The sequence below is a fragment of the Herpailurus yagouaroundi genome, unplaced genomic scaffold (genome assembly GCF_014898765.1).
Source record: "Herpailurus yagouaroundi ecotype Mexico unplaced genomic scaffold, PumYag 182, whole genome shotgun sequence".
Classification (NCBI taxonomy): Eukaryota; Metazoa; Chordata; class Mammalia; order Carnivora; family Felidae; genus Herpailurus; species Herpailurus yagouaroundi.
In genome coordinates this window covers 25,514,748-25,536,428 of record NW_024412413.1, presented here as the reverse complement: position 1 = coordinate 25,536,428, position 21,681 = coordinate 25,514,748, and the positions used below count along the sequence as shown (strand labels likewise).

Sequence of the window (21,681 nt, the reverse complement as noted above, 5' to 3'; positions counted from 1 at the left end):
ATGGACCACGAGATCATGACCTGAGCTGAAGTGGGATGCTTAACCGACTGAGCCATCAGGCACCCCAGATGGCTACTATTAAAAAAAAAACAAAAACGCAGCAAATGACAAGTTTTTTTTTTTTTAATTTTTTTTTAACGTTTATTTATTTTTTTGGGACAGAGAGAGACAGAGCATGAACGGGGGAGGGGTAGAGAGAGAGGGAGACACAGAATCTGAAACAGGCTCCAGGCTCTGAGCCATCAGCCCAGAGCCCGACGCGGGGCTCGAACTCACGGACCGGGAGATCGTGACCTGGCTGAAGTCGGACGCTTAACCGACTGCGCCACCCAGGCGCCCTGTGACAAGTATTTTTAAGAATACAGACAACTGGAATCCTTGTGCACCGCAAATGGGAATGTTGCATGGTGCAGCTGCTATTGAAAACAGTACGGTGGTTCCTCAAAAAATTAAAAATGTAGTCATATATGATCCAGCAATTCCACTTCTGGAAACAAATCCGAAAGGACTGAAGGTAGGGTCTCAAAGAGATATTTATACACCCATGTTCATAGCAGCATTATTCACAATAGCTAAAATAGGGAAGCAATCCAAGTGTCCATCAACACATGAATAGATAAATGAAATGTGGTATAATGAGATATTATTCAGTTTTAAAAATGAAGAAAATTCTGACACCTTATACAATGTGGATGGACTTTGAGGACATTATGCTAAGTAAAATTAGCCAGTTACAACAGGACAAATACTGTATGATTCCACTTATGTGAGGTAGCTAGAATAGTCAAATTCATAGGGATAGAAAGTAGAATGGGGGTTGTCAGAGGCTGGGAGAGGGAAGTAAACAGAGCTGTTGCTCACTAGGTACAGAACTTCAGTTTTACAAAATGAACACGTTCTGGGGATGAATGGTGGTGATGGCTGTATAACACTGTGAATTGTGAACTTAAGCTACTGAACTCTACACTTAAAAATGGCTAAGATATTAAGGAAAGTTAAACACCAACAAACAACAAAAGTCATTCTATGCTCCTTCCAGTAACTATACAAATAGGCCCATCTGTGTGCAATTGCTTGACTCTTCAGCTCTTTATAACAAATCCAGCATATGTCGGAAAAGGAAAATAACTCTAGAATAATATGAAAACTAAAAGTTACCTTTGCCTGCAATATCAAAATAGTGACTGTTTAACACTTACATCTTTGTCCTGTGTTGCAGATTTCATATGTTTGCACTTTACTTTATAGGCCTTGAATAACTCCATGGCTTCTTTGGAGATGGGGTTGACATCAGGGAATGGCTGAGAGAGAGTATTAAGCTCTTTTCAGATGGGGACATGGTCATAAAAAACCAAGGAGGCAAGATAGCTTCATGTAAAGGCTTTATTTATGGCAAAAATTATACAACTTCAGCATATGTGAAATAAGCATGGTATTTCTATGCTATAACCAAGAGCAACACAGTTTTGATGCCCATCCCTAAAACTAGAGATTTTTTATTAAAGATTCATACATGTTCTGTAATATGTGTATCATTCCCATAAACACACTCAAAATTTAAAAATCTTCAAAGGTTTTATTAGAATTAGTCAAGCTAGCCCATTATTTGACTACACGATATTAGAGATACTGACTTTTTTTTAAAGGTTTTTTTTTTTAATGTTTATTTATTTTTGAGACAGAGAGAGACAGAGCATGAATGGGGGAGGGGCAGAGAGAGAGGGAGACACAGAATCGGAAGCAGGCTCCAGGCTCCGAGCCATCAGCCCAGAGCCTGACGCGGGGCTCGAACTCACGGACCGCGAGATCGTGACCTGAGCTGAAGCCGGATGCTCAACCGACTGAGCCACCCAGGCACCCAGAGATACTGACGTTTTAATGTCTCATCTCTTGACAAAAGTTTTAGCATAAAATTCCTCAATAGAGAGTTAGTGCAAGTGTCAAGTGATTAAGAAACATTCTTCTGAGCCATAGTTTTTGCAATGCTCATCTTCAAGTGTCTTTTAAAAAAAAATTTTTTTTTAACGTTTATTTATTTTTGGGACAGAGAGAGACAGAGCATGAACGGGGGAGGGGCAGAGAGAGAGAGACACACAGAAACGGAAACAGGCTCCAGGCTCTGAGCCATCAGCCCAGAGCCCGACGCGGGGCTCGAACTCACGGACCGCGAGATCATGACCTGGCTGAAGTCGGACGCTTAACCGACTGCGCCACCCAGGCGCCCCTTCAAGTGTCTTTAGAATGTTACTTATGCTGAAAAATAGTGACTTTAAATCAATTTAGTTTTGCTTTAGTTAAAAACAGTGTATGAACCCCACTCCATTTTAAGAAATCATGATTATATAAATGCAAACAATTCACCCAAATAGGAGACAGAAAATTAATTCACCGAAGCTTAGGAATCATGACCTTAGAAGAAACCAGGTATTCATTTTTCTCCTAAGTCTACTTTCCCCTTCTAAACTCTCTTCATTCCAGTTACTTCACAGGTAATGTCCAGTAACAGCCCTGGCAGGATTTTTAATTAGCCAAGATTCCAGCATCCTTACTGTAGCAATTGCCAGGAAATACTGCAAGAATCTAAAATCAAGGATGCCTGAATGGCTCAGTTGGTTGTGTGTCCAACTTCCACTTAGGACAAGCCCCGTGTAGATCTCTCAGTGAGATCGAGCCCCGCGTCAGGCTCTCTGCTGTCAGCACAGAGCCCACTTCAGATCCTCTCTCTCTGCCCTTTCCCCACTTGCTGTCACTCCCTCTCAAAATAAACATTAAAAAAAGAAAGAAAGAATCTAAAATCAGTCAGCATTGCTCTTCCTCTGGTCTGCACTGAGGTGGTGCCATGAAGATGATTAAAGAAACCTCCGGACCTACCTCCTCAGGTAAGCCTTGATGGAAAAACTTGCATTTTACAGGTGCCAGAGATAGCTTTAGGCTTTGGGGATGCCATTTGTAGACCAAGGTTATGGCAAAGCGCCCAGAAATCTCCACTGTAATGAACTCGTTCACCTGGGGGCAACAGAAAGGACTGTCATTTCCTACACAGAATTCTCATGCTCATAATTCAAGTAGAAATCTTAGACGTTTGCATGACACATGGAAAGAAATTTGAGATCTACATTCACGGTTTCAGTCTGGTTCCATTAAAGTCAGGAGTGGCTTTTAGGTTTTTATGCTGCAAATTCGGGCTTCTTAAGGGAAGGAAGAGGAATGGTGAGAGACTGTTAGCAATTAATGTAGTCACGTCTTATAAGGAAAGTCAGATTCACTTTAGACTGAGAAAATTCTGGGTCAATTTGCAGGTACTTCTGAGTTCTAATTCTAGCTCTTGAGACAGTGTCTCTTGTAAAATATAGCTGACAACATCTGACTCCCTTGATGATCAGAAAAGTCATTAATGGCTGTCAAGTGCTTAGAAGTTTTACAAGTCTTCCTATTACTGTGAAACTTATTAAAGCTGGAGAGATTTTATAAATGACAAGGATAGGAAAGTAATGATGAACAACTTTTAAAGCTCAAATGAACATCTGCAGATTTGCAGAGCATATTTTTAAAAGGCTTGCTGCAGATAAAGCATCCTAATTAAGTCAACTGTTCCAAGCCTGCAACTTGTTGGGTTACGAGTTACACTCCCTTGCTTCCTGAAGGCTGCCAGCTGAGGTAAGCTGAACTGAAAAATCTATCCCATTTAGTTATACTGACTTTTTTAGGAGAGGAAACTCTTGACTCCTGAGTATCAGGAAACTTGCACATACAGGTTTGCTGCACAGTTTCTCTACCCACTCTTTACTTCCCTAACCTTTCAGAGCTAAGCACTACTTCTTTAAAAATGGCAATCCAAATAGTATATGTAGGATACATGGCCACCATGGATGGTTTTGTAAATTGTATAAAACAGAGACCTGGAGGTAACTTCCACACAATAGTGTGTACAGTATAAATACAATGTGAGCCATAAATGTGAGCCACATAAGTAATTTTACATTTTCCAGTAGACGCATTGAAAAGTAAAATCAGGTGGGAGTGCCTGGGTGGCTCAGTAGGTTGAGTGTCCAACTCTTGATTTTGAGCCTCATGTCAGGCTCTGCGCTGACAGCGCGGAGTCTGCTTGGGATTCTCTCTCCCCCTCTGCCCCTCTCCCCCACTCATGCTCTCTCTCTCTCTAAAATAAAAAAAAAAAGTAAAATCTGGTGAAATTAATTTAAATAACATTTTATAACTAAATACATCCAAATAGTAACATTGCAACAATGTAAACAATATAAATAGTATAAACATCAATAAGATATTTTATATTTTCATTTTTTGTACTAAATTTTTGAAATCTGGTGTGTATTTTATGCCTACAGTGTCGTTCGAGGGTTCCATAACCACAGGGTAGACGTCTAGTGGCTGCCATACAGGGACAGCACAGCTCTTTATAATTGGTACCTCTGGGGCTGACTGTACAGTGCACCTGCACAGCCCTATGCAGTGGCCCTGGACACAAAATATAGCCCGTGATCACACGCACATACACATAAAGTAACTACCTGTGAATCAGTGAAGTCTAGCACAGAGGTTACAGCCTGGCAGCTTACGAGTATTTGGTTTAGTCCTGTCAGAGTTTGAATTAATTGCAAATCTGAAATATCAGGATATTTCATCAAAAAAAATCTGAATTCATGGCTTTAAAAAAAATCATAAAATACAGCAGGCCGAGGCCCACACTCCCATGTGGCAACAGTCTTCTGCCCTGAGTAAAGGCTGTCTCCTTTAGGGGAGACATACTTTCCAGTTCACTGAAGTTCCCATTGGTAGGCTCACTCTTACATTAACTGAATTTCTGATCCTTGATCTGACAGAAATGCACATTAAGCTATTGACAAAGGTAATTGTGCGAAGTGAGACTGAGGAGGAGGAGACTTTTACTCTGAACATTATATATTTTCCTGTTTCTAAAATATTTTCTATGATAAACAAAATGCTTTTCTAATAATTTTTAAAAAGTACTGTTTAAAGTAACTGCTGCTTAGCAAAGACAAGCCCATCAAGAAAGAACCAAGTGAAGTAAAAAACTGAAATAAAGATTTATCAGATTAATTGGCTAGTGTACACAGCCAAACTGAATAATTCAGTCTTCCCAATCCTCTTTTTCCCTAACAGTATATTTTAAAAACTCAAAGTAAATTATTGGTATGGCATAAGAAATAGACATAAGAATAAAAAATTGTAAAATAATACCCAAATTTCAACTGGATCATCAAGTTTTCCCTTTGAAGGCCACATCCATTCCCTTATAATGTTTCCTTTTTTGCCGATCACCATGCCACCATCCTGATTAAACATCATTGATATTATTAGGCTACAAAAAAGACAGAAATATGACTTATTTAGAAGAAGAAAAATTCATGGACTCATTGATTTGGCTGAGGCGACAGAAGTCACCAGGTCATATTAAGGACTCCTTCCCATCATATTCTTGGAACACGATCACCTTGCCTTTGCTTGAATATTCTTAAAGGGAAGGTTGGTATATATCTGCTTGAATATTCTTAAAGGGAAGGCTGGTGTCAGAATCTGATGGATTCCCCTTTCTGAGACACACCTCCTCTTGTTTCAGCACCTCCCATCTATACAGTCATATAGATGACTCTGCTGGCCATGATTATTGTATCATGTGGTACCGCTGCCTGGGCTGTGGCTCATTGGATCAGGGGTGGACATTTGCCCAGAAATGAGTTCTAAATGGTTGCAACAATACATACAAAAGGCCATGAGGAAGGTGGTGGGCATAATGCATTCAAGGGACTGAAAGAAAGCCAGTGTAGTTAGAGTCTGGAGTGGCATAGATGAGACTAGAATAATTGGCAGGAAGAGGTCAGACGTGCAGGGCTTCCTACACTGTACCATAAAGGTTATCTTAGGAGCAAAAAGTCATAGAAGGGTTTAATAATAGAGCAAAGAGGTGACAGGATCAAACAGATTGCTAAGGAACCAAAGTAAGTGCTAGCGACCAGTTAAGAGGTCAGAGAGAAGATGGCAGCTTGGACTGGAGCAGGAATGAGAGAGATGGGAGATACATGTGTGTAGACTTATGAAACATACAGATTTGGAAGGATGGGATTTGGGCGATGAAGAACAAGGAGGTGTCAATTTTATCTTCCCTATACTTTATGTCTATTAATGCAGTCTAGCATTTTATAGCTTTTCTGGATCAGTAGCGTCACACTACGTGTTCATATCTCGATTATCTTTGTATCTTCTCTTTTCTCAGCATAGCACCTGGTACAGAGAAGGGACTTAAACTCAGAACTTCCCTGTGCGGAGTCTGCTTGGGATTCTCTGTCTCTCTCACTCTTGCTCTCTCCTCTTTCTGCCCCTCCCCAGCCCCTCTCAAAAATAAATTAGTTAACTAAACAACAACAAAAAATCATAACTGCCCTGACAAAATGGATTCAATTTAACAAATACATTTTGGGTAATTATTGGATGCAAGACACTATTTAGGCATGGTTAAACATTGAGGGATGCCCCAGACTGAGGTGCTCTCTTTATTTTCAGTCTTGTGACATTCATTATTTTGAGAGATAATATTTACTGGGAGCCTACAATGTGCCAAGCCTTAAATATCTGCTTTTAGTAGGCAGTGTTACTTAATGGTTACAAACATTGTAGAGCCAGATGGTTAATGATATTGAACCTGGCTCTTCCATTTCCTAATTGTGTGAACTTGGACATATTTCTTAATCTTTCTGTGGCTTAGTTTCCTTGTCTTAAAAATAGCGATAACAATAGCCTCTACGTCACAGAGCTGTTGTAAGGACTAAATGAATTAATTATGTAAAGCACTTTGACAGAGTCAGGCACCTTGTAAGTTCTCTGGAAGTGTTGGCTTTTATTATTATTAAGTTCTCACAATTCCATCTATAAGTATTATGGGTCCCATTTCCCAGATGAGGAAACAGAGACTGATGGAGGTTGGTTAATAGAATACCTGCAGCCTAATGTAAATTTCAATGGGGGGGGGGGTGGTCACTATCTAATAAAAGAATAAGAATAGTTCACAGTATAAAAGGGGTGCTTTTGACTTAATCGAGAAGCCTGAAGTCCTACAGATGGGTAGGAGGAACAAAGCCCCCAACCCAGTGAAAAAAGCAGAAATAGAACTTTCACACCTTGGACACCTGGAGTGCATTCCTTTCCTGAACAGCCTACCCTTTCACTCCCCTGGGAAGTCCAGCCTTCAGCTCTTCTCACTCCTTGGAGGGGCCCCAGGGAAGACCCTAAAGTCCTACCCAAGCACTACAGTAGGAGCTCTCTTCCCACAGGCTTGGCGTTTCCCTACACACTGGATCGTGGCAACAAGGGTCCCAGCCTACATCCCCTTTCATTCATCTTCCTGCTAGTATGGGCTGCTGAGCTTTCTCACCAAGACACCCCTTTGGTGGGATGACAGGTGCACAAAAGGAGGATTAGTTTAAAAGACTGTTAATGGGGGCACCTGGGTGGCTCAGTCAGTTAAGTGTCGGACTTCAGCTCAAGTCATGATCTCATGATTCATAAGTTCAAGTCCCGCATCAGGCTCTCTGCTGTCAGTGCAGAGCCTGCTTAGGATCCTCTGTTCCCCTCTCTCTCTGCCTCTCCCCCACTCTCTCCCAAAAATAAATAAAATTAAAAAAAAAAAAAGATTGTTAATGATTAAATAATGAAATCCCTTTGAAGACAGCTTTTTGTTTTGTTTTGTTTTTGCCTTTTCTCTTTCAGAGGCTTCAGTTCTGTATCCTCTTCCAAGGAATGGTTTCTGGTGCCCAGGATGAAATTGAACAGGAGCAGGATTCAGCCATGAGGCTTAGTGTTTTGGGCTTCTGTGAAGTTCCCAAAATATCATCAGCAGATGGTGTTGTATTCTTTTGCTTAGTTACTGTTAGCAAAGAAGACAGGAAGAGGATGAGGAAGCAACCACTCCAGAGCTGCAAGTGGAGGGAAATCACCTCCTGTTTTATGAATATAATTCTCATCTTAGACATTTAATTTTATGTAACAAATAATTGAAGTGGGGGGGGGGAACCTAGGTGGCTCAGTTGGTTAAGCATCTGACTTGATTTTGGCTCAGGTCATGATCTCATGGTTTGTGAATTCAAGTTCAAGACCCGAGTCCAGCTCCATGCTATGAGTGCCGAACTGCTTGGGACTCCCTCTCTCCTTCTCTCTCTCTCTCTTTCTCTTAAAAGAGATAAATAAATTTAAAAAATAATCAAGGGGGCAATTTCCCAGTGTACGCCTAACTCTTGAGCAATATTAAAGTTTGATCAGGGCACTAAATATTCTGGCTTCTACCCAGAATGTAAAGATTTGGGATGTATTGTAATTTCAATTTTAACTTTGTTGATTTATAATCCTGTAAAATTACCTGTAAATTAGTCCTAAAGGAGATCTCAAAAATCCTTTGGCCCAATTTTTGTATCAACCACTATTATATTTTATGTATAGCTTTTTATTTTATTTTTAAATGTTTATTTATTTTTGAGAGAGAGATAGAGACAGAGCGTGAGCAGGGAGGGGCAGAGAGAGAGACACACACAAAATCCGAAGCAGGCTCCAGGCTCTGAGCTGTCAGCACAGAGCCCAACGTGGGGCTCAGACGAACAGTGAGATCATGACCTGAACCGAAGTTGGATGCTTAATCAACTGAGCCATCCAGGCGTCCCTTTATAGCTTTTATTTTAAATTTAATATTATTTAAGTGACAAGGGGAATTTTTTAAATATTTCATAAAATTTTTGCAAACAGTAAACACCACATTTAGGTCCAGTTTTGTTGTAGGTAAAAGGGAAATAATGACATATACTTTAATGATGCAATATAGGACAGCAAATTATATACTAATATTTTGAGTTCTTTCTTTTATATATAACAGCTTTATCAAAATATAATTCACATCATACTAGTCACTATTTAGAATGTACAGTTCAGGGGCACCTGGGTGGTTTATGACTCTTGGTTTTGGCTCAGATCATGATCTCACAGTTCATGGGAGCCTGCTTGGGATTCTCACTCTCCCTCTCTCTGCTCCTCCCCACTCCCCTGCTCACTCTCTCTCTCTCTCTTTCAAAAATAAATAAATAAACTTAAATTAAAAAAATTTTAAATGTACAATCCAATGATTTCTAGTATATTTGCAGAATTGCACAGCTATCACCTCAGCCAATTTTACAACATTTCCATCCCCCTCAAAAAAACCCACATGCCCATCCATTAGCAGTAACTCCCCATTCTTTCCTCCCCTAGTTCCCCTGGCAACCACTAATCTACTTTCTGTCTCTATAGATTTGCCTATTCTGGACATTTCATACAAATGGAATCATACAATATGTGGTCTTTGAGACTGATTTCTTTCATTTAGCATAATGTTTTCAAGGTTCATTCATGCTGTAGAATGTATCAGTACTTCGTTCCTTTTTATGACTGAATAATATTCCATTGTACAGATATACCACATTTTGTTTATCCATTCATCAACTGAAGGACATTGGGGTTGTTTCTACTTTGGGCTATTATGAATAATGCATTCAAGTTGTTTTATGGATAGACTACGTTTTATTTATTAGTTATCAGTTATTTGTCAGTTGAGCTCTCTTTTTGAAAATGTGTTAAGGGTGTTGCAATGGAATTATCATAGGGGCTCACAAATGGGGACTCTAATTTTAGCTCAGACTTCAGGACAATAAATGCTTTTTTTTTCACTAGGAATTTAAAATGCCTGTCATAAAAAGTAGAAGAGAAAACTAAGCAAACATGTGTATGGATGTGTGTGTGGATGTATTTTGTAGAATAGACAAATGCTCTTTTCTGTGGATACACTGACAGAAGGGATTTGAGATTCAGAGGAAGAGAAAATTTTAATTTCCATGCAATACGATTTTAATTTTACTTGGCAAAAATTTTTTTTCATGTGCATGAATTTACTTTTATACACAAATAACAATATACTCTCACTCCTACCTCATAGTGAGCTTTCTCATTGGGAAGCTGTAAATAGTGAATTCTCTGGTTAGAGCTGCAGAAAGCTTCAACAACCTTTAGCCAGAGCCAGTATTTGCAGTTTGTTGGAGGAAAGTGAAGTTTCACACAGGAGTCAATTAATAAGGATTTAACATTAATAAATAGTACTTAAGCAAAGACTTTGACTCAGTTATAAGAACACTGATGCAAAAAACAGGCATTTCAGGAGAACCTAATACTCTAGAGTCGGTGCAATAGGGTCCAGCCTGCAGTGAACTCAGCCCTAGTCCTGCCAGTTAGATGTTTTCACCTTCTTAGTTATGTAAAACCAAACACTGATCTCACATGCCTCTGAACATTCTTTGCATCCTTTTTATATCCATATATTATAGGGGTTTATTTGGAGTTTATCACCATAGACTATAAGCTTACACCTTCTCAACCAATTCTTTTTTATCTCCACACTGTCCCAAGTGTTATTATATATTGATACCTAAATGAGGTTGACCCTATCAGACTAAGGGTCGTATTCAGATGCCAATACTAGGAAAAACTAGTTCCCATAAGGGAATTATGTCTTAAAGGGGTTATTTTTGTCTGGGTGAGTTATATATTGTATCACCTAATAGGGTGATTTGTGAGAGACAAAATTAGACAAGATATACTTCTGGAAGGGGAAGGGGATCAGAATCCAGAGTTGTTACAATATATTACCTAGAATATCTAGTTTCAGTAAAAAATTATAAGACATGCAAAGAAACAGGAAAATGTGACACACAGGAAGAAAATCAGGAAATAGAAGCTATCTTTAATGGGTGCAGATGTTGGGCCAGACAAAACCTTTAAAGCAGCTAATATGAATATGTTAAAAAAACCCCACAAAACTAAAGGAGGGTGCGCCTGGGTGGTTAAATCGGTTCAGCGTCCAACTTCAGCTCAGGTTATGATCTCACTGGGCTCATCATGGAGCCCTGCATTGGGCTCCATGATGACAGTGCGGAGCCTGCTTTGGATTCTCTCTCTTTCCCTCAATCTCTGCCCCTGTCCCACTCACTCTCTTCCTCTCTTTCAATGTAAATAAATTAATTTAAAAAAATAAAGGGAACGGTGTTTCGATTAAAGAAAAATACAATTATAATGAGTCATCAGGTAGGGAATATCAACAAAAAGAAATTTTATTAAAAAAAATTTTTTTTCATGTTTATTTATGAGACAGAGAAAGACAGAGCATGAATGGGGGAGGGTCAGAGAGAGAGGGAGACACAGAATCTGAAGCAGGCTCCAGGCTCTGAGCTGTCAGCACAGAGCCCGACACGGGGCTCGAACCCACAGACCGTGAGATCATGACCTGAGCCGAAGTTGGAAGTTTAACTGACTGAGCCACCCAGGCGCCCCATGGAATTTTAAAAATCTAAGTGGATATTCTGGAATTAAAAAATATAATAATGGAAATGAAAACTTCACTAGACTGGCTCAAAAGCCTCTCTGAGTTGGCATAAAAATCAGTGAACTTGAAGATAACTCAGTAGGGATTATCCAGTCTGCAGAACAGAAAGGAAAAAGAGTGAAGAGAAACAGAATTTCAGAGTCCCATGGGATCCCATTAAAAACATCAACATACATTAAACAGGAGTACCAGGAAGAGAAAAGTGGGCAGAAAACAAATATTTAAAGAAATAATGGCCTAAACTTCCCAAGTTTTTTGGAAAACATTAATGTATACATCCAAGAAGCTCAGTATTTCAAAGCTCAAGGAGATCCACATCTATACACATTACAGTCAAACTGTTAAAAGCCAATGACAAACAAAATCTTGAAAGCAGCAAGAGAGCAGTTAGAGAAAGAATAAAATGCAAATGGACCTGATGCTTAGTAAGCACTCACTAAATATTAGGTAGTTATGATTTAAATCTTCAAACTTAGAGGAGAATCAACCAGTATCCTTGTGTAAGAGTATATATAAGAATGAAAAGGCTGATCCAACTTTAGGGAAACATGGGTTCTAAGTTGTTTTTTCAATAATGAGCATAATGTTATTATGTTAGCCATGGTCTAGGTCAGAAACAGGTGAACTTCAACCTACAAGCCAAATTTGGCCTGCTGCTCGTTTTTGTAAATAAAATGTTACTGGAACAGAGCATGCCCACATGTTTACGTGTTGGGTATGGCTGCTTTCATGTTACAATGGCAGAGCTGGGTAGTTGCCACAGAGACTGTATAGCCTGAACAACCTAAAATATTTACTATCTGGCCCTTTATGGAAAAACTTTTGCCAGTCCCTGGGTCTAGGTACTTCTCCCTCCCTCCCTCCAATGAATATCACCACATCTTTAGAAATTCTGCTGCTGCCATGCCCCTTCCTACTGGATCAGACCCTTAGAGATTGCTGATCCAAATCAAGTTCTATCTGCTCCACTGTTGGTTGCCTACCCAGCATCCATTCTCTATCCCTTCCTTCCTTTCAAACAAATTTCTGTTTATTCAGCTCTTCACCCTTCACTGAGTCTACCCCCATTTACAGGGGTAGATGTTGAGTATCTAAGCCCATAGTTGCATGGCATTCCTTTGACAGGTGTTTTTAATTCAGGGGTAGGCCTGTTGGTCTGAAGAGACTCAAAGGAAGGACATATACTTGATCCATGAAAAAAAGAGTTTTAAAATTTTTCCTGCTAGACATAAAAAGGAGCACATAGCCAGTGTCACTGGTAGCCACCAGGGGAACCACCTCAGAAGAAAGGATGCCAAGGATAGCTGAGTAGAAAGATGAAAAGAATCTGGATCTTACATGACATCACTAAGTCACAAATTATACTGCATCTAGAGCCCATCTTCTCTATAATTTGAAATGGAACTTTCTGTTATTTGCTATAGTAAAGCAATATACATATATATTGAATATATATAACTGCTACAAATTTTTTGATTATATTTTTTATGGCTGTCTGTCTTAGAATCCCAGCAGATCTAGCCTCCCCCCACCACCTATTCCCAATAGCCTGACACAAATATTTCCTGGAGTCTTGTTAATTCACTGTTCAATAATTCAACAAACATTTTATTAAGCACTCAGTATGTACTAGGCACATACTAAGTATTTGGGGATAAAGCAGTAAACGAGATATAAGTGGTGTCTCCCATCATGGAGCTCACATTCTAGTTACACAGACACAGTAAATGAACACTTAATTTCATATTATAATTAGTGCTAATAAGCAATAAAGTCATCACTAGAATAACGAAAAGGATAAGCCTTCTTAAATGGTCAGAAGAGGCATCTTTTGGAAAACAGTCTGGAAGTTCCTTAAAAAATTTTAAATCGAGTTACTGTATAACCACACAAAAACTTGTTTGTGAATGTTCGCAGTAGCATTATTCATAGTAGCCCCCAAATGGAAACAACACAAATATTTGCCAACTCAGGAATGGAGAAATGAAAGGTGGTATATCCATATAATGGAATATTATGTGGCCATAAAAAGAAATGAAGTACTGATACATGCTACAACATGGATGAAACTTGAAAGCCTAATGCTAAGTGAAAAAAGCCAGTCACAAAATACCACAGATTATAGGACTGCATTTATGTGTAATGTTCAGAATAGACAAACGTGTAGAGACAGAAGGTAGATTAGTGGCTGCTTAGGTTTAGAGGTGAGAGTGTTGAATGGTGAGTGAATGCTAATTGTACACGGTATCTTTTCAAGGTAACAAAAATGTACTTAAAAAAAATTTTTTTTTAACGTTTATTCATTTTTTTTTAACGTTTATTCGTTTTTGAGAGACAGAGAGAGAGACAGAGTGCGAGAAGGAGTGGGGTAGGGAGGGCAGAGAGAGAGGGAGACACAGAATCCAAAGCAGGCTCCAGGCTCTGAGCCATCAGCACAGAACCCGATGTGGGGCTCAAACCCATGAACTGCGAGATCATGAACTGAGCCACTCAGGCACCGCAAGGTGACAAAAATGTTCTAACATTAGATTATGGTGATGGTGGCAAAACTCTGTAGACATACCGAAAACCATTTAATTGTACACTTTAAATGGGCAAATTATATGGAATGTAATTTTTTCTCAATAAAGCTATCTAAAACAAAAAGAAAAAAGAAAGATCTCTCCTAGCAGGTGATATTTAAACTGAGACCTTAAAGATAAGAAACCTGTTGTGCAAAGAGTTGGGACAAGAGCTTTCAGTCACAGGGAACAAAGGCTATGAAGGCCATGAAGAGAGACAGAAGTTTAGTAAACAAGGGGGTAAGAGATAGGAGATAGGTTGGAAAGGGGCCAGAGCAGGGAAGGTTTTCTGAAACTTTCAAAGTCACCAAGTTCCATTTTGATACATACTCTTATTAGGCAGTATAATCTACGTGGCAGTCCTCATGAAATATTTAACGGTGAAACCCATGGATAAGGCCACAAATGGAGAGCTGTTAATTCCAAATGCCATATAGCTGCAAAACACCTTATTAAGAAGAAAAGAAGTATTAAGTGTTAAAAGGGAAAAGTATTTAAAGCAATAATTAGCCTATAACTGGGGAATTCCATTAAATTACTTTCACCATTGTCATAAATATCAATTTCTAGGAGATATTCACATTCCAGGGAGCACAAGAAGAATTCCCATCTCCAAATAGTTCAGAAAGTAGGGATCCTATAGAATACCAGGCAGGAAAAGAAATCACTAAAGCAATACAAATACAGATTTCATAGTGTCTAAACTTTGTGTGCAGTTGTGCAGTGTCATACTTGAGATCTGAAATGAAAGGACATGACCAATCCAGTCTGGACCAACACAGAATGTAGAAAGGAATCAGAGGATGACACAGAATTCTAAGTGAAAATGTAAGAATATCTGGACCAAAAGCAGGAGAAAGAAGACACCCAAGCCTTGCAAATTTTCATGAACACTCTTGAGAGGAGGGATTGGTGGTTAACAGACTAATACTGTTAAGTGATCATCTTATGTACTTATAATTCTCAAATTCTATTATACATTATTGATCAAAATAGAACAGGGGGTGAAGAGAGGCAGAGAGACAGAAGTCATAATTTAGATTCAGTGTTGCCCTTGTGATCATCTGCAACAATGGCTGCAATATTTTTGCAACTTCTTCCAAGGAAAGTAGAAGTTCTATTTTTCCACCCCTTGAATGCAGGGTTGTTCACATGACTTGCTTTGATCAAATGAGTCATTAGCAAACATGATACTAGAGAAGGCTTGAAAAGTGTGTATGCACTGGGATTTGTCTTTACTCTTGCTGCTTTTAGAACCCAGCCACCCAGTCAAGAAGCCTGAGCTTAGTCTGCTAGATACTGGAAACACATAGCCCAGTTTCTCTGTTGCTCCAGCCTATTGCCAGATACATCTAACCCCAAAGCCCATGCTCATTGCCACGATTATGACTATGATTATTACTACTCTTATTATTGCTCATATATTGTGTGCTCAGATCTAGACCTCTGTCTCAATGCATTAAGGGTTGGAAAGGTGAAAATTACACATTGGGATTAGAGTGTGCAAACTGGCTCCAATGTTTTTCTCTACCATGCAGACTTGGAAAAGGTTTCCATTTTCTATGAGCCTCAATTTGTCTCAGCTAGGAATTACATTTAATCAAGACGGTTCCTGGGAAAATTAAATAACATGAAAAAAGTGCCCTCTCAACACAAAGTGACACCCATTAGCAGTAATAAGGCTGAGATGTTTCAATTGAGCTCACCAGAAACAGTTTCCAAAGAATCTAACTTTAACAATCCCTGGAAAAATGAAGTGAAAATACGTTTGTTCTTCATGAAAGCAATTGTTAGTTTTCTGCTCTGTGATGTCACAGAATAAAATGTTCAATTAAAATGCTATAGAATTATGCAGTGTTTCTTAATCTTTCTTTCGAAACTGTTGAGTTACTAGGGTTGGGAGGGGGAAAGACTTGTTGAAAGTATGTGCTTTCTCAACCTTTGAAATGCTTCCAGATTCTGTCATCATCTTTTCATCTCAACATCAAAGTTGGGAAAGTCTCTTCCACAGGGAGGGCAGGTGCTCACATGCTGCTCACCAAGGCACTTTGCTACCCCATAAATCTGTCTCTCTCTACCTGCATCTTGAGAATCAAGCATTAGTTTTTTATTTCTTTTAGATTTTTACCTACTTGTACTCTTTTGCTAGTAAACTTCTGACGCATTCAACAGGTGATTTGGCTTACAAAAACAGCCAGGGAAGGGGCTTCACCAGAAGCATGGTCAGCACATATGAAATGCTTAACATGGCAGAAACACACAAAACCATATTTCTGAAAGAGCTTAAAAAACGGACGAGGGGGTTCTTGCTTTCTACATGACCTAACTTTCAATTCGCATTTTCTTGAAATCAAGAGAAGTCAAAATACAAAGGATGGGAAAATATGTGATCAGGACTCATTCAAAACACTCAAATTCAGCAAATTGGGAGGGTGAGTTTACTCACATAGTGTCTTAGTTCACTGAAAGGCTGCCTTATGAATAAACTACAATGTAAATCTCTTCCTAAAACTCCAAAGGCCAGAAAATGTTTTTCTAAGGCCACATCTTATGCTTTTCTTTTATTTGCTACATTTATATACTTAAGGTACCTTTGGTGCAAATTTTCCATTTGTGGTGCTTTAAATATTAAAGTCACCAACTAAATTGAAATTAAGTACATGGGAGAGGAGCAGGCAGAGGTATGGGGGTAAGTAATATCCCAAAGAAGGGTAAATATAGAGGAACAGTAATTATTGTGTCTGCCGGATTGTTCCCCCCAAATTCATATTCACCTTGAACCTCAGAATGTCACTTTATTTGGAAATAGGGCATTTGCAGATGTACTTAAGATTTCAAGGTGGATTTAGAATGGATCCTAAATCCAATGGCTAGTGTCCTTATAAGAAGAGAAGAGGTCATAGAGAAAAAAGGCAATATGAAGATGGAGGCAGAGATTGGAGTGACATGTCTACAAGCCAAGGAACACCAAGGATTGCCAGCAACCACTAGAAGCTAGCAAAGCAGCATAGTATGGATTCTCCCTCGGAGCTTTCAGAAAGAATCAACACTGCCAATACCCTGATTTCTAATTTCTGGGCTCCTGAACTCCAAAGAATAAATTTTTGGTATTCTAACTCACCCAGTTTATGGCAATTTGTAATGGCAGCCACAGGCAGCTAACAATAAATTAACACATGGTGTAGGTGGTCTTGAAGAGACCTGCAGCATCTGTTACCTGCAGTTAGTTGGCTGTGGACATTTTGACATTGTCACCTGATTCCTTTAGCCCACCTTTGACCTCACCCTGATCCTTGCTGACAGTGCTATACCTTACCCTCCTTTTCCTGAGCTTCTGAAATATGAGATGGAGAGGGATTGGAGTTGGGGAAGGCTGCAGGATATGGTGGAAATCAGGAGAAGATTTGGGTCAGGTACTGGTTAGGCTCAGGAATACCACTGGGATAAGAATTTGAGGTCAAGATCCTCGTGAGCAGTTTCCAAGGACAAAGAGAAACTCCAGAATTATAGAGAACAGGACAGGTCTTCCTGGTCAGTCCTTATTCTTGGGCAGTGTTTTATTTCTACACTTAACCATCTCTGACTTTACAAAGAAACATTTAGCTGAGGCATGTTTCCTAAAGCATTATAGAGCCATAACACTTTAAAACACCAACTTTCATGATCCCTATGATGGCATCTCTCAGTGTTGTTCCTGCCTGTTTACTGTCACATGTGCACACATTCTCAGCCTTGGTATTCTCAAAACTCCCCACTCCATACATCCTCTGTACCCACTTCCTGCTGCTCAGTATCTCTGTCTTAGAACTTTTCAGATCTTTACCTATCTACCTATTTCCATATCTGTCCATCCATCCATCCACCCACTCATCTGTCTTCTTTAAAAAAATATTTTGATGTATGACTGACATACCAAAAGTTATACATATTTAACACATATAACTTAATGATTTTGGAGATAAGTATACATCCATGAAACCATCACCATATTCTATGCCATAAACATATCCATCACATTCAAAAGTTATCTATATCTGCCTTAGCCTACCTGTCTTAGAACACACTAAAAACCGACATGGTAATTTGTCTTATTTAGGTCTCATAACCACACAATAGGGTAGTTACAATGTATATATAAATTCTAAAATAATATTTACATTTTTATTATTATAAAATCAATAATACCTATATATTTCTTGCTAAATGACTATAAATACTATGTATAGATTGTAGTTTTTTTTACAGTACTATATATATGTATGTATATGTATACACACAAATGCATACACACACACACACACACACACACACACATAAATTCCAAGTATTTACATTGTTCCTGTACTTGTCATCCTTAATGGGAATGCTATGTAATGTAGTGGGAGAAATTCACACTGCTCTCTTCCCAGTCTTTCCTTTTTACCCATGGCCCTCTCCCACTCACCTAGATCTTGAACAGCACCTGTGGCTTCAGGAAAGTGTTGTGAGAATAACAGTGTCAAATTCTTGACTTTTGAGATTGAAAAGCTGAGATCTAGACACATGGCAATAGGGATATGGGAGAATACGTAATCTGTCAGGAGATTTTCCTACCGCAAAGGAGTAGGGGGTGGAAAGGAGTATCAGAGGCTAAGTAAGGAAGTTCAGTGAAAGAAACCTCTAGAGAAAAAGCTCTGTGCCATCCTCCTAAGGCCAGTTGCAGGGTGGTGTGGGGTGGGTGGGGTGGAGCCCGCAGTAGAGTAGTAAATCCCATATGAATTTGAGGGATTTGAAAGCCTGGGCAGGTGGTGAGCCTTGGGGCTGACCTCAGGCCCAACATAACTCAAGAGTAAGAGAATAGATGCATGAGGCTTCTACACAGATGGGAATGGAACAGCCTTGATTTCCCCATGATCAGGGTAAGACAAAGCCAGACAAATGTTTCTTGTGTGCTAATAAAGATGTGGGAGTAGCTAAGAAAAAGCCTGGCCTTGGAAGACCTTGCAACTGGAGCCAGAGGGATGCACCCATGAGCTTCAGAGACCAATCACACAGACCATTTAGAATGAAGATGCCTGAGAACCAAACGACACTTCCCCAGCCACTAATGCTTTCTCATTTTATCAGCTCCTTGGAATGGAAATGAACTCTTGGGGAAAGGATACCACGGTTCTAAGTTTGTGCCACCCTCTGGTAGAATCTATCTAGAAATTAAATTGAGTGTTGAAAAAATAAAGTTGTATTTCCTGCTCATCTGAACATGTGGACTGAAATTTGTATCCATGATAACGGAACCTTGTAGCTCACTCTACTCTTCCTCAACCAGTAGATTTTTGGGTTGGCTTCTCTACTCACAGGAAGTGAGATTCCATCAAGGTAGTGCTCTCCCTTGCCTTGGTTAGAACAAACTCAGCTTTGTCTTATCAACAGGTTGATATTTTGGTGATATTTTCGGGGAGCCAGCATTCCAGAGATCACCATTTAGTTTCGATTTGTTAAGCACACTCACAGCTGAGGGTCTTAGCTCTGGCTTTTCCCTCTGCTTATAACACTTTTGTCCACAGCACGGTTTGCCCTGCACTGCCATATGTTTCTGCTCACATGGTCCCTTATCAAAGAGGCTTTCTTTGGTCATCCAATATAGAATAGCAATTCCCCATTCCCACCACTCTTCAGTTCCCCTTACCCTGCTTTATTCATTTATTTTTTAAAGCCTCTTTCATCACTTGATATGATATATATTTGTTTGTTTACTCTGTCTCCTTTCACTAAAATGTAAGCTGCTTAAGGACTTTGTTTTGTTCTCTTCTATATCCCCTGTGACTAAACAGTGTTCATGCTAGTAGGTCCTCTGCAAATATTTGTTGAATCAATGAATATTTTTTTTAAATTTTTTTTAACGTTTATTTATTTTTGAGACAGAGAGAGACAGAGCATGAACGGGGAGGGTCAGAGAGAGGCAGACACAGAATCCGAAACAGGCTCCAAGCTCTGAGCCATCAGCACAGAGCCCGGACGCGGGGCTTGAACTCACGAACCGCTAGATCATGACCTGAGCCGAAGTCGGATGCTTAACCGACTGAGCCACCCAGGCGCCCCTCAACGAATATTTTCTACAGATACCTTTTTGTTTCAATGTTCTGCATTCATTTCCCTTTCTAAATATTGCTCTTCAGGGGCGCCTGGGTGGCGCAGTCGGTTAAGCGTCCGACTTCAGCCAGGTCACGATCTCGCGGTCCGTGAGTTCGAGCCCCGCGTCAGGCTCTGGGCTGATGGCTCAGAGCCTGGAGCCTGTTTCCGATGCTGTGTCTCCCTCTCTCTCTGCCCCTCCCCCGTTCATGCTCTGTTTCTCTCTGTCCCAAAAATAAATAAAAAACGTTGAAAAAAAAATTAAATATTGCTCTTCAGTTTCCCTGTAACAAATCTCCTGACAAACAGGAACTTTATATTCCTCTCTACTCTAATCTGACATATGATAGATGCTCAATAAATATTTACTAAAGGAACAAAAAGAAAGGAGAAATGCATAGATGAATGAATAAGACATGTGGTAGCAATGGTGTGGCTGATTGACAGCAGAGTGAGGTGGCAAAATAACCTCACACCCTCTTCTTTGATCCCTCTCTCATCTCCTCCCCTACTCCCAGGATGGCTTATCCAGATTGTTAGCTAAGTGCTTGAATATGCAAAAATTAGTTGGATGGGGCATATAGCTATTAAGAGCTGAATTTCTCTTTCATAAGAAAATGAAAAGATTTGGAGGGTGGGGAATGAAAAGGGACCAGGGGCTTTTAAAATAGAAGGGATAAGAATAAAAGAGGATCCTGGAGAGGAAAATGAAAAAGTGGACATGAAGCACTTTTAAAACATGTTTGTATCTTTTACACTTCATTTGAGATGTTTGATGCAGCATGCGGTAAGTTTCCTGTGACCCAAACCACCAACAAATGTGGCCATCCTCACAGAGGGGTTTTTATGTTTGAAAATCAAAAAAAGGAGCAAATTTCCCAATTGTCTCAAATAAAAGAGAGCCAAAATAAACCCACAGTTACAAGGCAGAGTGGAGAACAAGATTCAAAGGAGGCAGGGAGTCAAAGTCAGAGGAGACCGTGAGATTATAACCCCTGAGAATTTTGCAGCAATCTTGAGAAGGATGTGAGACTTTTTCTTTTTTTTTTAATTTTGTTTTAACGTTTATTTATTTTTGAGAGAGAGAGAGAGAGAGAGAGAGAGAGAGCACGGGAGGGGGAGGTGCAGAGAGAGAGACACACACACAGAATCCAAAGCAGGCTCCAGTCTCTGAGCTGTCAGCACAGAGCCTGATGTGGGGTTTGAACCCATGAACCGTGAGATCATGACCTGAGCCGAAGTCGGGAGCTTAACCCACTGAGCCACCCAGCCCCCGATGTGAGACTTTGTAAGGGTATGGGATGGTGGTACTGCCAGTGCAACCAGTTCTTAAGGGGGCAGAGAGGCCCAGCTGACCTAAATAACAGTCTTCCTGTTTCAGTTCCCAGCCTTTGTATTCTTGGGGCCTTGCCTTCGTATAGGTCCCTCTGCTCCTGAGAGACAGCATTATCATGTGGATGGTGCAAATGGATTCTTTGAGACCTATGGTCTTCTGGCCTGTTAAAATTTGCAAGTCTCAACCTGGAGCAGCCATGAACACATGCGTATGTTTCATTTTCCTTACCTAGTTTCCAAATTAGATTG

At 39.8% G+C, this 21,681-nt stretch overlaps 1 protein-coding gene across 2 annotated transcripts in view; it reads right to left on the bottom strand.

Annotated features, from left to right (window-relative positions):
- Nucleotides 1-21,681, bottom strand: part of LOC121040591 (uncharacterized protein C3orf20 homolog) — a 130,874-nt gene that overhangs the window by 63,677 nt on the left and 45,516 nt on the right. For both annotated transcript variants that reach the window (XM_040491187.1, XM_040491188.1), the window contains 3 exons: nt 5,221-5,341; nt 2,872-3,006; nt 1,200-1,301 (listed from right to left, as the gene is read on the bottom strand). In XM_040491187.1, the coding sequence (XP_040347121.1) occupies nt 1,200-1,301; nt 2,872-3,006; nt 5,221-5,341 (358 nt within the window). The remainder of the gene's footprint in view (nt 1-1,199; nt 1,302-2,871; nt 3,007-5,220; nt 5,342-21,681) is intronic.